The following is an 18,780-nucleotide window of genomic DNA, read 5'->3' on the forward strand; positions in this document are numbered from 1 at the left end:
CTCCAGCGGCTGCCTATGGTGGTGTGATGGTCTACAAGAGGAGCCCTGGGATCTATCTGCGGGGATATGGGCTCCCCATCGTGGTCAGCTGGGTTCCTGCACGTCCTGAAGCTGGCGGTCTTCGTCTGCTCCTTCTCGCAGTGCCTTTAGCTCTTGCAGTTGTCACTCAGAAAACCTGGACAGCCTCAGGAAAGCAGCAGGGGCCGCTTCTGCAGTTAATCCTGAGAAATTATTTTTGTCTCGGGGGTGATCGACCACCTCCAGAGGGGAACAGGGCAGGAATTTGGTTGGATTTGGCCTGGCCAAATGCCAGCCCAGAAGGAGCAGAGAAGACCTCTCAGTAGAGAGGGGCAAGCCAGCGAGCGGCACGAGAGCTGCTGCAGTGAAACAACAGCTCTGGGCTGCGAGCAACTGCTGGGGGACAGGCTTAGCCTGGAACTGGGGTTTGTAGCAGCTGAGAGGGGCTCGGTAGCGGCCGAGCAGGCTGGAAAGGGAGCTGAGGGGAGGTGGGGCTCGGTCGGTGGGGTGGGGGACAGCGCAGCACGGTCCTGGTGGAGCAGGGCCCTGGAGGGGAGGCTCGGAGCGTTTCCCCGGGCCTGTGGCGGGAGCGCACGGTCAGGGCGAGGCGGAGAGAGGCTCCCCGGAGCGTGTGCCCGGCAGTTTGCTCCCAGCGGGCGGGTGAGAGGCGGGCGGGGGGGGGAGAAGCCCCGCGGACCCTGGTGCGCCGGGCTCGGCCGTGCCGCGGCTCTGCCCTGCCACGCGCGGCGTGCGCCCGCCCGCCCGCCAGGGGCCGCTGCCGCCGCCGCGCCGCCGCTCTTGGGCCGCGGCCGCGTGCGGCGCTTCCGGGGGGGGCGGGGGGCGGCTCGCGCCGGGCCGCGGCGGCCGCAGGTAGGGCGGGCGGCGGGTGCGGGGGGGTCGGGGGTCAAAAGGGGCGCAGGGCGGCAGCCGGCAGCCGGCCTCGGGGCGGCGGGGGGGCAGGAGCCGTGTCGGGTGCCCGGGGGGGGGGGGCTGGGCCGGACAAGGGTTGGGGAGCGGCAGGGGCCTGGGGGCGTCATGGTGTCGAGTGGTGTGTAGGGCTCTGGGGTGCTGGGGGGGTAAAGGGCGTGTCATGGTGCTGGGTGGTGTGGGGGTGCTGGGTGGTGTGTGGGGCTCTGGGGGGGGGCAGGAGGGGTGTCATGGTGCCGAGTGGTGTGTGGGGCTCGGGGGGGTGCTGGGGGGGGCAGGGGGGGTGTCAGGGTGACGGGTGGTGTGTGGGGCTCTGGGGGAGCAGGGGAGATATCATGGTGCCGGGTGGTGTGTGGGACTCTAGGGGGTCCTGGGGGGTAGGAATAGTGTCATGGTGCCGGCTGGTGTCTGGGGGGTGTTGGGGGGTGGGAGGGTTATCATGGTGGTGTGTGGGGCTCTGGGGGATGCTGGGAGTAGGAGGAGTGTCATGGTGTCGGGTCGTGTCGTGTCTGGGGGGTGCTGGGGGGTGGGAGGGTTATCCTGGTGCCAGGTGGTGTATGGGGCTCTGGGGGTGCTGAGAGGCCTTGAGGAGTATCAGGGCACAGCAGGATGTAGGAGGGGTCAGGGTGCAGGGATGGGGGTGACCTGGTACTGTAGGGGCAGGCGGGGGCGGGCAGCTGGCCCAGGTAGATCGTAGGGAGCTGGATCTACCTGTCCTTCCCCGCAGGATGCAGCGGTGGCCGGTGCTGCTCTTCCTGGCCTGGGTCTGCTTTCTCTTCTTCGCCGGCATTGGGCTCTTCATGAGTGGCTTCCTGCTCACCCGGATTGAGCTCGCCCACAGCAGTTCCTGCTCAGACCCACTCGCACCACCCCCCTGGGACAGGCAGAGCCTCCCGCCGGGCTCCTGCTGGGTGCCCCAGCGCTTCTCGAAGGCCGTGCTGGTCATCATCGACGCCCTCCGGTTCGAGTTTGCCTGGTTCGACCCAGCCAACGTGAGGCCGCTGCCGTATGAGAACAAGCTGAGTTTCTTGCACCACTTAGCGACCTCACAGCCCCGCCATGCCCGTCTCTACCGCTTCCGAGCCGATCCCCCCACCGCTACCATGCAGCGTATCAAGGGCCTCACCACCGGCTCGCTGCCCACTTTCATCGACGTGGGCAGCAACTTTGCCACCTACGCGATCCAGGAGGACAACCTGCTGGCCCAGCTGGTGCAAAACGGTATGTGCGCTGGGGGTGGCGTCCAGCCGGGAGAGGCCATGTGTGAAGCACAGGTCAGCGTTTGTGTGGGACCTTTATTTTTCCCTTTCCCTAGAAATGGGACTATTTGCAACACCTCCACACTTTCAAGTAATTATTTTTTGTCCAGGGGTCCGTGACTGAAGACCACAGCGGTCTCGGTCAGTGTGGTCACGCAGGTGGGGTTTCTCTACTGTGTGCTGGGGGTGAGAGGCAGCTGGGACCTTGGGTAGAATTTCTTCAAAGATGGTGAGAAAACAAGTAATAATGGCTGTACTAATGGGGACTGTTGCAAGGTCACAGCCAGGAATGGCTCTAGGAAGCCGAGGGCGTTGCCAGTCAGTCGTGTTTGCATTCAGGTGAGATGCACAAAGCGGGAGGAGCTGGTGCCAGGTACGCTGTGGAGGTGTCACGCAGGCAGCAGGCCTGCCCAGCCAGCTGCCTGCGGCTGTTAGGGAGCTACCTCATCTCATTTTCTATGTAATTCAGTGCTGCATGCATATGTTTAGAGACTGCAGCTTTAAAGAGCATCTTGTCAGGGTGGGATGATGGAGTAGAGAGAGGGGGACAGGATGCAGTTCTGTGTTACCGAGAGAGATTCCCTTCCAGGGCTCCAGCTGGCACAAATACCAGCAGTGCCTAGGATGGGACGACACTACTGAGCTGTCAGCTCCTCGTGTGTGAGGGTGAGGTGGGCAATTGCAGTAAATCATCAGTGGTGAAAAATGCTAGAAGGAAACCCTGTGCTGTAGCAGCAGCTGTGGAGGAAACGATTCCTGCTCCCAGGCTGGGGAGACGCTCTGAAAGCCCAGAGGGGGTGGCTGGCAATAGGGGAAGCAGAGTGAGGACAGTTGGAAACATCTGTGCTTTTGCCTTCTCTTCTCTGCATTTGAAAAACCACCACTGCTGTGTTTAAAGTTTGAGCCTAGGACTCAAGGCTTCTGCTCAGTCCCCGTCTGTCTGTAGCCATCTTTTGTCTAGTATTTTACAGTGCGATTGTGAGGCTTTTGGGAGCAGAGGGGCTCTTTCTTGCACTGCACTTTCCTAAGTGCTGCAGTGATACAAATAAGTAACTTTTTGGCCTGTTTAATCCATGGGTCTCTCTGCTGAGGGAACATGTAAGAGCTTAATGATAGGTGATGAGGTTGTGGTGTTGGATTTGGTGCTGGGGGGACTTGTAGGCTTAGGAACAGGGTGACTATTCCCCACATTCAGACTTGTTAACAACCAGCTGGAGACTTTAATTTTTGGTCACTTCAGGTGTGGGTTGGAGAACAGCCAGGGCTGCAGCCGCTGTCTTGGATCTGCCCAGACTCTTTGCACTAGTGTGAACGAGAGCATGACTCTGATGGGCTACTTGCTCTGATTAATTCCTTTCTTGCTTCCCCAGGAAGGAGAGTGGTCTTCATGGGAGATGACACTTGGGAAGGACTCTTCCCCAAGAAGTTTTTCCGCTCGTATTTCTTCCCTTCTTTTAATGTGAAGGATCTTCATACTGTGGATGATGGGATCCTGCAGCATCTCTATCCAACTGGTAAGTAACTCTTCTTCAGGGGCCAGCTGAACTTTTATGTTATGCTGGCGTCCTAGTGCAAGTTTGGGGTAGAACTGAAGAGTTGTTTTTTTTTTCTTCTGGAATGGCAGTGGGCAGTTGCACCTGCTTGTGGCTGTAGCCCATGGACTACAGTGCTCTAGCTGGATTTCCACAGATAAGCCAGCTTTCGGGACGACAAACCATTTCTCTAAATGCCTTTCCTCCGTTTGGGAGAGGGCACAGCTTGCTGGGACTCGTCCACAGTTTAGACTTCTATAGCTGTCCTAGATACTGCTAGGTCGGAGCAGGAAGGGCATCTCTTTCTTTAACCTTAACCTTGAATGGGCTATTTGATCTGTGGCTGCCTGGGCAGGCCCACTGCATTCTGGGAAATGTTCACCTGGAGCAGCTACTGGAGTGGGAGGCCAGGGCCCAGCACTGCTCTCAGCAGGATATTCGGGGCTCCCAATCTTGGGGAGAGAGTGAAGCGTGATAGGACTGAGGGGAATGCACCTTGTTTAATCTGTATATAAATCTAAGTAAATGAAGATTGTGATGGTCTTTCATGAGGAAAGTGGGTTCTGCCTTGTGGGAGAGCTGCAATTAGTCATTTAACTGCAAATATGTTGGTTCTCATGTATTGAGATCCTGGAGCAGACAGGAAGGGCCAGGAGTAACTTTATAGCTGTGGACAGCCCTGGTGCACCAGGCCCTTGTCTTGGGCAGGACACAGAGGGGCATGTTGATGAGTCTGACCTGAAATGTCTCTGGGAAAGGGCTGAGGTTCTGCGTTCTCCTTTTCCTGAGCCTCTCCTTGGTTTAGCTCAGGTTATGTCATTCTGAGTTAGAGGTTTTTCAAGGTACTTGGGTAACTTTGGGGCATTCCTCTCCTGAGGGGTGGTGAATGAAAAACATGGATATTGGCTTGCTTGCTGGGTATCTAGCTCCCCACGGCATTGCACCAGGGCACCTACGGACCACTCGAGTGCCTCCATCGCAGACCTGCACTGGCCTGCTTGACAGCTGGGATTTATGAGGGCACAAGGGGAAGAAATGGCAGTTTCCAGAGGCAACCAGAAAGCTCTGGCAGAGGGAGCCAGCAGTAGGGCATGTGTCCAAATCCCAGGTTAGCGTCTGATAAGGCTCCTCTTGTTCTACAGTGGATAGTGGTGAATGGGACTTGCTGATTGCTCACTTCCTCGGTGTGGACCACTGTGGGCACAAACATGGACCTGACCATCCTGAAATGGCTAAGAAGCTCACCCAGATGAATGAGATGCTCAGGTGATTGGCGTGGCTGTGGGGGTTTGCCAGCTCGCCTCTTCCTTCACCCAGACTGGGGGGTTTTCCTAAAGCGTTTACAGACACAGAGGGCCACAGAGAACACTCTTACTATGCCGGTTACCACAGAGAACGGCTCTGACCAGCAGCAGCTGGAACCCCAGCTGTGCCACAGGACAGTGTCAGTGCATGAATGTTCACGGGGGAATGGCAAATCCCAAATAAGATCAGCCTGAAACTTGTTCCTGCTGGAGACATCCCTTCTGAATTGTATTTTGTGTAGCTCCCTAAATGGCAAATAATAGCTACCATTTGTAGTGGATCTAGGCAAGAAAAATCTGCTCTGTCTCAGAGCTCTGGCTTTTCAGTTTGTTTCTGAAGCATATATTGCCCTGGGTCTTGGGCGTTCATTCTTGCTAGCTGCATCCACAAGGGCTTTTGTCATTTTGAGTGGGGAAAAAAGGTTGATTCCTGGTTCAGTTGTTAAGGCTCTGCATCAGCACTTAGTTTTGCTCAGCTCTTTGTGTAGGCTTCACCTCCGTGGTGCATGCAGGCTTGGTGGAGATAATGTCCTCTCCCACCTGTGCAACCCAGGCAGAGGGTTGGGGTTGATCCTTCCTTATCCTGGTGACAGGTCCTTGGTAGATCATCTGGGAAATGACACCCTGCTTCTGGTGGCTGGAGACCATGGCATGACGGAGACTGGAGACCATGGTGGGGACAGCGAGAAAGAAGTGAATGCAGCACTGTTTGTGTACAGCAAAACACCCCTATTTGGCACTGGCCCTGCTGAGGTGAGAAAATGTTGATCCTTAGGAGATTTTAGGTCACTGCCTGAGGTGACCTCCAGGGAGAAAACTGCATCCTGGGGTTACTGAGAGTAACAATTTGATCAGGGTTGTTCAGATTGAGAGGGCCAGGGAATCTGTCACCCTTCCAGAGAGAACGGGGGAAAGTCTGACGCAGGATGCAGATAGTGTAAGTTTAAAGACAGGAATACGATTTGTATCGATTTGTGTCAAACAAAATCCCACTTAGTTATTAGGAAAAAAATATGATTGCAAAAACAAATTGCAGGTGGGATAGAAGTAGGTTCTGTTGGGCCGTTTGACTTCTTTAGTGAATCTTCACCACTTGGCTTGCTGCAGGTCTGAGTGAGTGACAGGGCAGACAGCTCTCCTCAGGCCTCCAGCAAGGGGCTGGGATGGGGATGGGGCTTTACCTTCAACCTTAGGGGGCAGGTGAGTGACCTGGATGTGGGGCCAGTGTTTGGGCCCCATATTCAGGCCCTTCAGCTGTGCTAAAGCAGGGCCGGGTGAGCTACCAGACAGCCTGGGTCAGATGTAGGGACCTGCAGTCCCCAGAAGGCATGCTCCCCTTGCAGGGCACTCAGGGAGGAGTGAGGTGTGCCTATGGTTTCCCCTGTATTTTTGCCCCTTCCTGGCTTCCCTGGCATCTCCTCTGGACAGGGCTGCCTTCCCCACCACTGGGCCTTTCATGGGGCAGTGCCAGCTGCAGGGCATCCTGCCAGATCCAGGCTGGCGGAGGGCCTGGCAGAGCAGGGGTTTGGTGCCCCATGTGTGTGCCCAGCTAGCTGTGCCCTCGCCCTCTGGCCTGAGTGAAAAGCCACGTTTCTGAGCTCTTTCCAAGTTCCCAATTCCTCCCCTGTCTGTCCAGGAGCCAGAGACCGTTCCCCAGGTGAACCTGGTGCCCACAGTGGCCTTGCTGCTGGGTGTGCCCATTCCCTACAGTAACATCGGGGAGGTGATGGCTGAACTGTTTCCTGGGAACGGCGACGCTCCGTCTGCAGCCTTGCAGCAGCTTTCGGTCTATCACGTCAATGCCAAGCAGGTATGGTTGGGATCTTCTTAGCTGTTTTCTTGTTGTGTGGGTGGGCAGCAGATGGGCGAGACCTGCTGACAGTCATGGGGTAGTGCTAAGGGCTGAGCCATGGGGTCCTGGCTGTTTTGGGAATTCGCTGCCAACTGTTTCTCATGTAGGAGCTCTTAGACAAGCTCTTTGACACTGATTGATGGCAATGTTAGGCAGTATCTACTGCAGGCCTCCTTATTGAACTAGAGGGCAAGAGGAGTTGCTTTTCGAGTGTGCCCCTCTTCTGTTTGGTGGGGGTGGGACAGTTATCTTCATGGGAAACTTAATTTGAAGAGTTACTGCCTTGTGGGGTTTGCTCCAGTAGAAGGCAGCATTGTTTCCGAAAAGAGATATGGGAGATCCAGTTTAGTACTTGGTGATGAGCTGCGCTTTAGGAAATCACTGGCCTGGAAGCTGGTGTGTGTTTCTGGATAAGGATTGGTCCCAGATGGTCAGAGGTGGATTTGGTTATTTGGGAAGGCTAGTTCCTCAAAGCTGAGGAAGACTAGGGGCAAGTTTCATTAATGGGGATTCAAGAGTACAGTGGATGTTTTGATGCTTCTTCAATTTTGGAGGAGAAATGGTTTTAGCTAGAAAGCTATTCTAATTCAGTGACGAAAGGAAAACAGCAATGAAGGATTAAATAAAACAAACACCATGTAATAAGAGAGAATAAATTGGGATGATAGAGAAGGATGAGTTTACACTAAGTGCTGCAAAATGCAGAACCCCCATAGTTGAATGATGGCTGGCTGGCTGGCAGGGCCAAGATTTTGAGCAATTGAGAATATACCAGGCATAAAAGAAGCCCAAGCAATGGAACAAGGCCACGTGCTGGGGCAGGTCTGCATATTTTTATGAAGACCTGTCTGGTGCGGCTCCTGGTTTGTCACAGGAGCAGATTTGCTGCACATGTATTGTGTTACACAGCCTGTTTCTCAGGTAAGACCCTGCTTGTCTTTGAGAGACCCCTGGATTGCTGGAAGCACGCTCCTGGCCCAAAAATAACTCCTCCAGCCCCCAGTGAGCTCCCTGGTGTACCTGTAGGCTTTTGAAGGAAAAAGCAAACCAGCGTAGGCCCTATTTTGGGTCCAGTAGCCTGGATACAACCCATGATGTGTAGGTTGGACACCGTTGGTGCAAGTCAGTGAAGAGCTGGAGACCGTATGATTGCTAGTGGGAAGGCAGAAGTGTTCAGCATCTCCGTTGTGTATTTATAGAGGAGAAGGGTGCTTTGTCATTTAAAGATGATAGTGTACTTTCCTGTCCATTAGTCACCACAAATATTGATCATCATTTGTTAGGAGTTAACGTTATCCAGTCCTAAGTATTTGAATGTTTGCACTTAGTTGTCTGAGGAGGTTTCTGGCTTGATCACGTTGGTTTTGAACAAGGTTTAGTAGGGAGCTCCTGCAAGCCTGGGAGAAAGCTAGTGGGTATGTTTGCTGTTGTGGGCACGGGCAGGCTGATTCTGCCTGTGCTCTGAGGCGACTGGAAGCCACTTGAATGTATCAGTGTGCTTCTGGGCTTGCGCTGATATGCATTGCTGGATGTTTGTGTGGGTGCAGTGCCCTGGTAGTGCCCTCTACAACTTTGGGATCATAGCTGACTCTATTCCTGCTGGCTTGACGTGGAGGCAGAATGAGCTTTCCTCAGCTTATGGGACAGTGGGTTAATGTACCCATATTCAAAAATAGGGAACAGTTTGGCTTGATCGGTTAAAAGCTGTTTAATTTTCTGTCTGTCCTCAAAAAAATAAGGGAAGAGCTGACAGAGGGTTCAGATTAACAGCTAGTAATGACTTGAACTTCTTAGGGATGTTTGCCTTCTTGTTACCCAAGACTCTGCATAAAAAACCCTTATCAATGTATCCCATTAATGGAAGTGCACCTAGCAAGTTAAGAACTGGGTAGCTGAGAGGTGTGGATGTATTTGTCAGGACGGATATGTCACTTTAGAGGTGTGTTGCTTTAGCCAAATGACTGTGCTTCCTGCTTGTCACCCCTCGTATTTGGGTGCCCAGCCCCAGGCGATACTGCCAAGGGTAGGTCTACCCCGGCAGGGGTTGGCGGATCAGGGCTGTTTCCATTCTGAAGGGCTGTGTAGGGAAGACGGCAGTGAAATTACTTTCCCAGCAGTCCCAGTGCTGCCGTCTGACCCTGTGTCCTCTCTCCTGTAGGTGGACCGATTCCTGCACTCCTACTCACTGGTGGCTCAGGACCTGCCGGCAGAGCAGCTCCAGCGCCTGCAGGAGCTCTTCTCCGGCGCTATGGAGGAGCACACTCAGCTCTTGGCCCAGATGGAAGAGGCAACGCTGGTGTCTCCGGAGCTGGAGTCCAGGCTGGGAAGCCTAATCGGTCGCTTCCAGCTCTACCTGCGGGAGGCACGGGCTGTGTGCACCCAGAGCTGGGCCCGCTTCCACCCACTGCGTATGGTGGCAGGCTGCACCCTCATCGCCGCTTCCTGCTTGCTCTGCTATGTGACCTCGGAGCTGGCCACAGCGTCAGACTCTTTCTATCGCAGCTGCCTCCTGTACCCACTGCTTTGGGGCCTGGTGGTGGCTGTTCTGCTTGGGCTGGCCTGTACGTTCATCCAGGAGGGGCTGGATCTTCTCCTGGTGTCGTCGTGGGCAGCTGCAGTTTCTCAGGTGGCCTTCTTCTGGCGCTGGTGGGGCCGGCAGCCCAAGCGAACCCGTTTGGCAAGCAGCCAGCCGCCCTTGGCCAGCGTTGGCCTGAGGCAGCGGCTGCGAGCGTGGCTGGGGCTGGCCTTCCCCATGGGTATTCTCCTCTTCCGCTGTGGAGCCATGTTCTCTGATAGCTTTGTGGTGGCTGAGGCCCGGGTTGCCCCGTTCCTGCTGGCCTCACTGGTGGTGTTGCTGGTAGGGAAACTCCATTGGGATGGTCGCTTGACTGTGCCAGAAGGCCCCAAGCAGCAGCTTCTCGGCTTTTCCTCTTACCGCAAAGAGAGTTGGTACCTGTTGTACCTTGTGGCTGTGCTTCTGGTCTGTGCGCGCCTCTCCGTTTTTTTCCACCAGTGCCGTGAGGAAATCCCCCAGTGCCGGCCCTCTCTTTTCCTTGCCCCACTTGCCAGCCTGAGGAACACACGGGCCAAGAACCTCTTCTACCTCCTGTGCGTGGCCTCACTTGTCGGGCTGGTCTGTGTGGTGCGGTGCTGGCTGCGGCACTACGGCAACCTGAACAGCTCGGACCCCCTTGTGCTCTTTGTGCGCTGGGGTTTCCCACTGGTTGTCATCTGCATTGCCTGCTACTGGGCCGTCGCCTCCAGTGCCGAGGACTCACTCGGCAAGCTGCAGGAGCTGGTGCAGGTGGCACTTGTTGCCTTTCCATGGGCTGTCTACGGGCTGGTGTCTGTGGGGCTGCTGCTCTTGCTGTGCAATCCCATGACAGTGTTTGCAAAGGACACACGGGAGTCGGCAGGACCCATTGTCACCCCCTACCTAGGGGTTCCCAGCTCTGAAGTTGACATCCTCCACGTCATCCCTCAGATCTACAGGAGGATGCAGGAGTCTCTGAAGAGCCGCCTGGAGCGAGGCAGCTGCAAGGCCACAGTTGCAGCCTACGGGCTGGGCAGTGTGTACTCAGCGGCGTTGGTCATAGCACTTACCCTGCTGGGCTTCCTCTTGCTGCTTCTGCACAGTGAGCGGATGAGTCTTGCCTTCCTACTCCTTTTCCTGGAGGCCTTTGTGCTGCTGCATGTCCATGCCCGTGCCAGAAGCCTTGCTGGAGATGCTGGTGAGTTGGAGCTCAGCAAAGCATCCTCTGGATGTGCGTCAGGCTGTGGCCTGGGCTTTGTCTTCAGTGGCCTCTTATTTCCACTGGGAGAGGCAGGGCCCAATCTCTGCTCCCAAGGAATGGGGGTGCACTTATCTTCACTCCTGTTTACAAGAGCTGCTTACATTCCCTAAAGATGCAGGTGCAGCAGGGTTGCAACACCGTAGGAGGAGGAGGAGTCCATTGTGTCAGGGAAGGGGATTCTTCACCCATCCCTGCTTCCCAGGGTGTGAGCAGCCACCAAAACCCATCGCTGCTGGCAGAGCCCCGGGAGCAGGGCAGAGCATGGAGTGGATGCCTGGCCACTTGCCATTCCCTGTACTGGGAGCCTGACTAGTTTCTGTCTCTCAGAAGAGAGACTGTGGGAAGGGAACCTGGAAGGAAACACAATATGCTTTTTTGGACTGTGGATCTCTGTGGTTCCTCAATGCTGATCTCTCTTTCTCTCTCTCTGTCTCTTTCTCTCTCAGAGCTTTTTGCGGTGCCCTGGCATGCAGTCATCTCCTGGCTTCTTGCTGCTTCGCAGTTCTTCTATTCCACAGGCCACCAGCCCATCTTCCCCGCCATCCATTGGAACGCAGCATTTGTGGGCTTCCACCTCGACCACAGCACAAACCTCCTGCCCGCTGTCCTGGTGGGCGCCAACACGTTCGCCTCCCATATCCTCTTTGCAGGTAAATCAATTTCTTCCTGGGCCACTAAGCCTAAGCAGGCATGGCTCCCTGCTTTGTCTTGTCTGGAGGCCTGCAGGCTTTGCCCAAGGTGATGGAGGCTCTAGCACCACCTGAACAGCAGCATCTTCGCTGTCCTTTTCTGGGGCCACAGAGCTGCCTGTGGCCCGCAGGCTCCGTGAAGTTGTGCCTGACAAGCAAACTGGAGCTGGGGTATATGCTTTCTGCACGCCCAGGGCTCAATGGCAGAGCCTGGGCTGCTCCTCACCTCTGGGCTCCCAGTAACTTCCTGTGCCTTTGTCCTCGAGGTAGTCGGCTGCCCTCTGCTCCTGCTTTGGCCCTTTGTGTGTGAGACTCCCAGCTCACAGAGGAGGAAGCCCAAGAAGGAGCCCCGGGAGGAGCTGCAGGAAGAGGAGGAGCACATGATGGAGATGAGGCTGCGGGAGTCGCCAGAGAGGTTCTCTGCTGCTCTGCTGCAACTGGGGCTGAAGTACCTCTTCGGCCTCGGGATGCAGGTATGGGCAGAGGCAGATGGCTGCAGGGAGGGCTGTCCAAGAGGAAAACGGTGTGTTGTCAGAGCCCCAGGGAGTCAGCCAGAGCAGAGACGGGCCCAGGGCTGTTACGTCTGGGTGCAGGTGGAAGGTCAGCAGCACAGGTCCTCTTCTCAGCAGTGCCTTTGCTCTTTGCTTTGGGAAAGGTGCCAGCATGGAAGTAGCCGTACAGATTAGGCTGCTTTTCATATCTGTCTTTGCAGAGTGGGAGCATCTGTTCAGAAGCTGCAGGGTTGTAATCCTGCTTCCCGTCTTCTTTACCATGTATATCCATTTACACTGGCTCTCCTTCTCATCTAATCCCATGTTGTGGAGATGAAGGGAGCTAAACAGCGGAAAACTTATCCCATGAAAGAAGTGAATAGCTTTCTGGGGTTTAGCCCATCAATAAGCTCTCTGATCAGACCATAACCAGTGCAAGGGAAGGGGCAAGCCCTTAAAGCAAGAGAGCAGCAATGCCCCTCTCAGTGAGCTGTTAGGTCAGCTTAGCCACAGTGTGAGCCCTCCTCTGTGTTGTCCTGGACTGGCCCTTTCCTTGGAGGGCCTGTCTGTACCACAGACTGTTTGTCTTTCCTGGTTTGAGGCTATGATGGAACAGAATCCTCTTTGGGATGCATATTTCTGATGTGTACTGTACTCGTCCCTCACGTGTACACAGCTTAGTACCAGTTTCAGATGTGCATCCATTGCCCAGGAGGTCTCTCCAGAGTCATTTGTAACTTGATTTTCCTTGTCTCCCCCACAGCTTCTGGCCTGTGTTTGTGCAGCTGCGATCCTCAGGAGGCACCTCATGGTCTGGAAGGTCTTTGCCCCAAAGTAAGTCCCAGGAGTTCTTCTGATGCTGGATTAGGGCTCTTATTCCCAAGCTCTCAATTAGTGTGTGTAGACAGTAAGGTCAGAGGAGCATCATCATTCTTGTATGACTTCCTACTTAGCAGAGGCTACAGGACTGTCCTGAATTAATTCCAGTTTCTAGTCGAGAAGCTGGTCTTGAACTACAGCATAGAAATTTCTCCTAGTCTTGATTTCTGAGGACATGCAGTGCCTACCATGCACCTGGTAAGCTGTCCGAGTGGGAATAGCCATAGTGCCGTGGGATTCCCAGACTGGCCAGAACAGTCCTGTCAGGCAGGGGCAGTGGGTGGGAGAATGTTCAAGGCGGGGAGCCAAATGTAGAGCTACCAGACCAGAAATGAGATGTTAGTAGGCATGGGCTAGTAGGAGCATGGGAAATCCTTGCTAGGACTAGTCTAAAAGTTTCCAAATCCCTCCTAGGTGCCTTAGGTCTTGGACCTAAGGACCTCCTTAGATCTTCCTGAATGGTCTCTAGACCACCAAGGAACTTGAGGCCTGCTTGGCTTCCAGGTTGCAGTTAGCATCCACTGCTGAGGGGTGAATGTAATCAGATTTTAGGATCTGGGATGCTACCAGCCTCTTGCTGTCAGGAAAGCCAGTCTGCTGGGAGTGAGGGTAACAGCTTGTCCTTGCAGGAATACTGGCTGTGGTACCTCACTGTGTCTGCTGTGCCCACAGGTTCCTCTTTGAAGCGCTGGGCTTCGTGGTGAGCAGCATCTGCCTCCTGCTGGGGATCTCCCTGGTGATGCGTGTGGACTGTGCAGTCAGCACCTGGTTCAGCCAACTTCAGCTCAGGTAGCATTGGAGATGTGGGGAACCTGACCTGCTCATCGACCAAGGCTGTGGTTGTCTCCCTGCCTCTCAGGGCCTGGAGGGATCCTAGAGCCACCAGCAATGAGTGCCTGTCGACAGCAGTCAGGGATTATCCCCAGTTCCCAGCCTCAGCACTGCACAAAAGGACTGGTGCCAGCTGTTCCCTGCTCTTTGCAGTGCTCTTCAGGGAGCGTGTTTCTCAGCAGTTGGGTTAGAGCTCTTGCTGGGCATTTGTTAACAACAGAGGAGTCTGCTGCAGGAGGCCAAGAAGCAAGAGTCCTGAAGTGCTCCTCTGGAGAACCGCCAGCCAGGGGCCTTGCTGCTACTTTCCTGACAACTCTGCCCACTGTGCAGCTGGTAGGCTTCAGCGACCAGCACTGCCTGGGATGTTACCTTGCCTGTGCCAAGACAGGGACCTGCTGGAAGGGGCGCCTGCTGAGGAGGGGAGGGAAGGGAGGAGAGGGGAGGCTACAACCCAGCCTTGTCCCTGGGTCCTGCAGCCACCACCTCTTCTCTCTTCCTTTCGCGCTTAGTTTTCACGGTCAAATCAAAGTGCACATGATCATGTGTACCCTAGTTCATGGGGTCTCGGTGGCAGCTGCTCTGCTCCAGCTGTAGTCAGTTGGTTGCTCTGTGGTAACCCATGTTTGCTACCATTTTCTTGGTCTTTCTCAACCCTGCTGAAGGGCCCTCTTGGGGCAAGGGGTCCAGGCTGGGCTGTCTTACAGAGTCTGAAACAGGCTCAGCTTGTTGGAAGGGTGACAGCAGGGAGAACTGTGTCTGTGACTGAGAACCTCTGCATGGGTGGGCTTGGCCTGTTGGCTATCTGCACAGACTGAGCTGTAGCAGCCAGGGCTCCTGGTCTCTTCCTGAGGTTGTCTTGTGGGATGCTGGCTGTTGATTGGGATCGGTTGAATTGCAGCAGGATGTAGTGATGGAGCGTTTGACCCATTCCCATATTGGCTTATGTCAGCAGGAAAGGGGAATCTGGAATAGCTGTCCTAACTCTGCAGGAATAGGTTTGGTGTAGGCATTGGTGCAGCATTGCCTGGGGACAGCTGCTTGAAAGCCCGCAGGAGGGGAGAACTTTTCTGCAAGGTGGCCTAACCCATTGGTGTATGTGCCTGGGGTTACGTCACTTTGAAGGGATCCCTGGCATTACAGATTATAGCATTTATGATCCAACGTATGGTGCTTGTCTCCCTCTTGATCTTGGTGTTCTGCATGGGACTCTGTGCTGCAAGTGAGCTATCATAATTCTGCTCTTGATTGCTTGCAGTTGGGAGGGGTTGTATTCCTTTCTTTATGCGCAGAGGTAGAGGATGGTGACCACAGTGCTTGGCCACATTCCAGTCAAATTGCCCCTGCAGTTTCGATGGGAGTTGGGATTCTTTACTCCCTGCCCTGAACCACTGTGTGGCATTACTTGGTGCTATGAAACTTTTCATCTCTTTCCCTGGTGAAGAGCAAATTACCTGCACTGTGTGTTGGGGCCACTCTCTGCTCTGACAGACTCAAGCACTGTATGCTTAGGATTGCTGCTTTGATTTTTGTTCCCAGTCTTTGTTTGATTTTTGACTCATGGACCGTGACTGCCCCTGTTTGAGTTCCTCGTTGCAGATTGGTAGCGTAAGTCCAGGCTCTTCCTTGCCTCTGTCCTGAAGAGTCTTGGGAAAAGCTGTGGAAAATGTCTCTTGAAGGCAGGTTTATTTCTGTATTTAGCCCCTGTGGGAGGGTAACACTAGCCCAGGTGTTAGGGTGCAATTCCAGGGAGGCTTAAACTGATCAAATCTTGGGCTTCCATTGCTTGGCCACCTCCTGACCTGCTGGCTGTGCTCTCCCACCACTGCCTTGCATCTCCCCTGCCCTGTGGGCCTCTCTCGCTTAATTTAGCTGACAAAACTAGGGATTAGTTTGTAGCTGGCTTAACTCCCTCAGCTGGCTCACTGCCCGGTTTCATGAACACCAGTGCTGGTGTAAGGAAGTGGGTAGGAGCGTATAGTTGGGAGCTGTGGTGTGAAAGAACGTGGCAGCCCACACTTAGATTGGCTTAAGCAATCCTGCCTTTAAAATGGGTTACATGCTCTATTTTGGGTCTCCCTAGTGACGAGATGGATCTCAGGTACTGAGTGGGGCAATGCTGATGAGTGAGGGGTGCACTTGCATGTAGAGAAGGAAAGGGATGGAGGCAGCAGCTACCTAGTGAATTTTGATTTAACATGAAAAGTCTAGGTAACACGTTGCCAACCCTCAAGGCTGTGGCCGAAGTAGGTCTTGTTGTAACCTCACAACCTGGTCAGGAGCTTGCTGCTTGAATGTATTTGTGCTGGCAGAAATCCTTATGATCGCTAATACTGTGATGCTGGCCCGTAACATTGCTGCTGCTGCCACCCAGGCCCCTGGGTCTTGTTCTCTCCCATCTCTAGGATTAGTTCCTCTTTCCATGGCTGTTGTCATGCTGACGAGCCTTCCTGCACCCTTTATGTGTGGTCAGAGCACTCGGCCAGCATGTGGGCATCCTCTTACCGGGTCTCCCTTCTCCCCCTGGAGACATGGCCCCTCCACGTTCCTGGCCGGGCTGTGGGCTTACAGCCCAGGGAGGCTGGGGCAGAGCAGAGAACAGAGCTCGAGCTCTGTAAAAACACACACACATCTCACCAGAGACTTAGTAGGCAGTGTTGAGTTCCCGCTGCAGAATATAAATTCTGACTTTTGAAGTCAAAATTAGCACTTTTTTTTTTTTAGCCATTTTCTGTTCTAGTAGATCTGAGCGCAGATTGAAAAGCTGCAGGCTTCTTTGGGGGACTTCAGACACATCGTTCTGCCTACTGATGCCTAAGTCTCCTCTCCAGAAATATGGTAATCTCGTTCCCTCAGTGCCATCATGGGAGTCTAGGGATGCAGGTTCTTACTTCAGCTCATTTGTTACCACTGCAGTCATGCCAAGGAGACAGGACTGGCTACTCATTGGGCTAGCTGCTCTGCCAAGGGAGCCTAGCTGCTACACCAAAGAATTTAGATCCAAGAAGACAAACTGTCCAAGGGCTGGAGATGCTCTTGCTTTCTTTCTTTCATTGACATTTTTAGTCTTTAGCAGCCATCCCTGAACTGCCCTCAAGCTGGCCATTTGACTGCTATTCTGAATGTGCCGGGGATGACAGAGTTAATGTTTGTCATGCCTCCAAGGTCATCAAGCCTTGGACATGCTGTGGATATGAAAATAGAAGTGGCTGTGCTTGTTGATTTTAAAACCCTGAGAAGTGTACAGTGGAAGGTGCTCCTTGGGCCAAACCAGCTCTTGGTCTTCTTAGCAAACTTGGGTTGCGGAGGAGAAGGTTCTGCCATGCATCCCCCCGTTCAGGTTGTCACCAGAACCTGCTGGTTCTCCCTTGGTGCTGACCCACCCTGGTGAGAGCTGCACACTCCAGCGCAGTCCTGGCCTCCCTTCCCTCCCTGCTAGCAGCCACCTCCCCAGAGCAGGCGCCCACCTGGAGCAGGGTCGTGCTGCTCCCCGAGCAAATCCAGGCTGGATGCCCTTGGAGGTGGGTGGAGAGGGCGCTATTAGAGTAGGCCAGGACTCTTGGATAGGATCCAGCCTCTCATGCTTCTCTCTTGGTGACACCCTCAGTGTGCTCAGGGGAGACATTTCCATCCTGCGCTCCTCGACAGCTGCCGCTGCTCTCACTCCTGCGAGCGTTGTGTGTGCACCCCTCAGCAGTGGCTCCCACCCATCACTGAGGAGAGCCTTGTGTGTCTACGCAGGAGGAAAACTTCCCTGGGTTCCTTCCCTGTCCTTCCCTGGTGCCAGGCCAGGAGCGGGACAGTATATACCATGGTCCTGGCGTGGGGGAGCAGTGGAATCGTTTGTCTAGCTTGCACTGCCTGGAAAATGTCAACAGAAACCCACCACCACTGTGAAAGGTTGGGGCTCTTTGGAGCCTGTTCCTGCCCTGACGCTCAGGCAGCTGCCTGGCACGGGGCTGGCGTGGAGCTGCTGCCTGTGAGGCAGTGCCAAGGGATGACACCGCTTCAGACAAGTCAAACTCGGTGTGTCTCAGTTCCCAGCAATTAGCATCTGTTTGCATGTCCTTTTCTTCATCCTATCTCTGTTTACTCTTCCCTGAATGTTTGATTTATTTACTCCAAGGAATAGTCCTGCTCTTAGCATACATGTCTCCCCTTTCTCTTGGGGAGCAGCTTGGGCAGCGGTCAGGGACGAGGTGTGGGCTTGGGAGAGCTGCTCTCTCTTCCTACGGCCAACTTGACTCCCTGCCTGGATTAGAGTAAAATTGTTTTTTATTTTATCAACCTCTCTGTGCCTCAGTACCCCATTTGGGAAAAAAGGGGGAAGGACCCAGCTCCTGAAAGCAATTTGAGAGCTGTGCATGCAAAGTGCTATAAAGGTGCTAAGCTCTCCTGGGTATTGCTACGTATCCGGTTAATGCTTTCATTCCTCCATCAGCAATTAAACCCAGAAGATGGAAGTGATTTTTGAGTCTCTGCTGGCAAGTAGAGCCTTTCTTTTCCTTAAAAATGAATAAATAAATGAATACTGGTCAAGCTGGCAGCACTCGTTCATCTGACGGCTTCGCCTCCAGGCTGCTGCTGCTGTCCTCTTGGCCCTGCGGGGCGAGCGCTTTGAAGCAGGGACGGGGAAGCCGGAAGTCGGCGCCTTGTTTTCCGCTCCGCGTCTGAGCCGCTGTCATCCTGTGCAAGTTGTTCACCTCTTGTGCCTCGGTTTGCTGTGCGCAGCGTTGGGATAACACTAACCTACCTCACAGGGCTGTTGTGAGGCTGAGCTATACGTAATACGCATGAAGCACCTACAGAAAGGTTGATGAGTTTTTTTATTATTATTATTAAATCGTAATTTAATAGGTAGTGGGGAAGATTTGCTTCTTTGTGTTGAGCCTAGCTGCGCGCTGCTGCTGCCTGCGAGGCTGCGGTTCCGTGCTTGCTTGCCTGGACCAAAGGAAGGACGAATACGTAAGGTTGGAGGGTGGCGCGAAGCCCTGTGCTGCGGCATCGCTCCTGTTCTGTATGGCTGCAAAACCCATCGCTGCAAATGAAACGTGAGAGCCAGAGCAGACGGACTTTATTTCGGAGGCCGGGGGCCCCGCGGTGGACGTGTCCCTGGTGTCCCTGCGCGCCTCGTTGCTGCGTTGCTGCCCAGCTGCTTCGCCTAGCGCGGACTTTCGGTCCTTCTCGGCCACCGCCTTGCCGGCGGC

The 18,780-nt window shown here is 54.4% G+C and overlaps 1 protein-coding gene across 2 annotated transcripts; it reads left to right on the forward strand.

Moving 5' to 3' along the window:
• Window positions 1-818: 818 nt before the first annotated feature.
• LOC135323487 (GPI ethanolamine phosphate transferase 3-like) lies at window positions 819-18,433 on the forward strand. Of its 2 annotated transcripts, XM_064502331.1 has the most exons (11): window positions 819-888; window positions 1,673-2,166; window positions 3,575-3,718; window positions 4,879-5,002; window positions 5,634-5,793; window positions 6,677-6,850; window positions 9,051-10,623; window positions 11,133-11,336; window positions 11,646-11,848; window positions 12,630-12,700; window positions 13,418-18,433. In XM_064502331.1, exons 2-11 carry the CDS (start codon window positions 1,674-1,676, stop codon window positions 13,536-13,538), a joined length of 3,267 nt encoding a protein of 1,088 aa, XP_064358401.1. In that variant the 5' UTR covers window positions 819-888; window position 1,673; the 3' UTR covers window positions 13,539-18,433. The 2 variants fall into 2 exon arrangements, with proteins under 2 accessions (XP_064358401.1, XP_064358402.1); XM_064502332.1 differs by lacking the exons at window positions 12,630-12,700; window positions 13,418-18,433 and having other exon boundaries at window positions 11,642-11,813.
• The last annotated feature ends 347 nt before the right edge of the window (window positions 18,434-18,780 follow it).

Source organism: Dromaius novaehollandiae, chromosome Z (genome assembly GCF_036370855.1).
Source record: "Dromaius novaehollandiae isolate bDroNov1 chromosome Z, bDroNov1.hap1, whole genome shotgun sequence".
NCBI lineage: Eukaryota > Metazoa > Chordata > Aves > Casuariiformes > Dromaiidae > Dromaius > Dromaius novaehollandiae.

Bases quoted from the DNA above. Each gene is read 5' to 3' on its own strand.
- LOC135323487 (XM_064502331.1), top strand. From the start codon at position 1,674: ATGCAGCGGTGGCCGGTGCTGCTCTTCCTGGCCTGGGTCTGCTTTCTC. The intron at 2,167-3,574 runs GTATGTGCGCTG...TTGCTTCCCCAG, and splicing joins GGCCCAGCTGGTGCAAAACG to GAAGGAGAGTGGTCTTCATG. The intron at 6,851-9,050 runs GTATGGTTGGGA...TCTCTCCTGTAG, and splicing joins ATCACGTCAATGCCAAGCAG to GTGGACCGATTCCTGCACTC.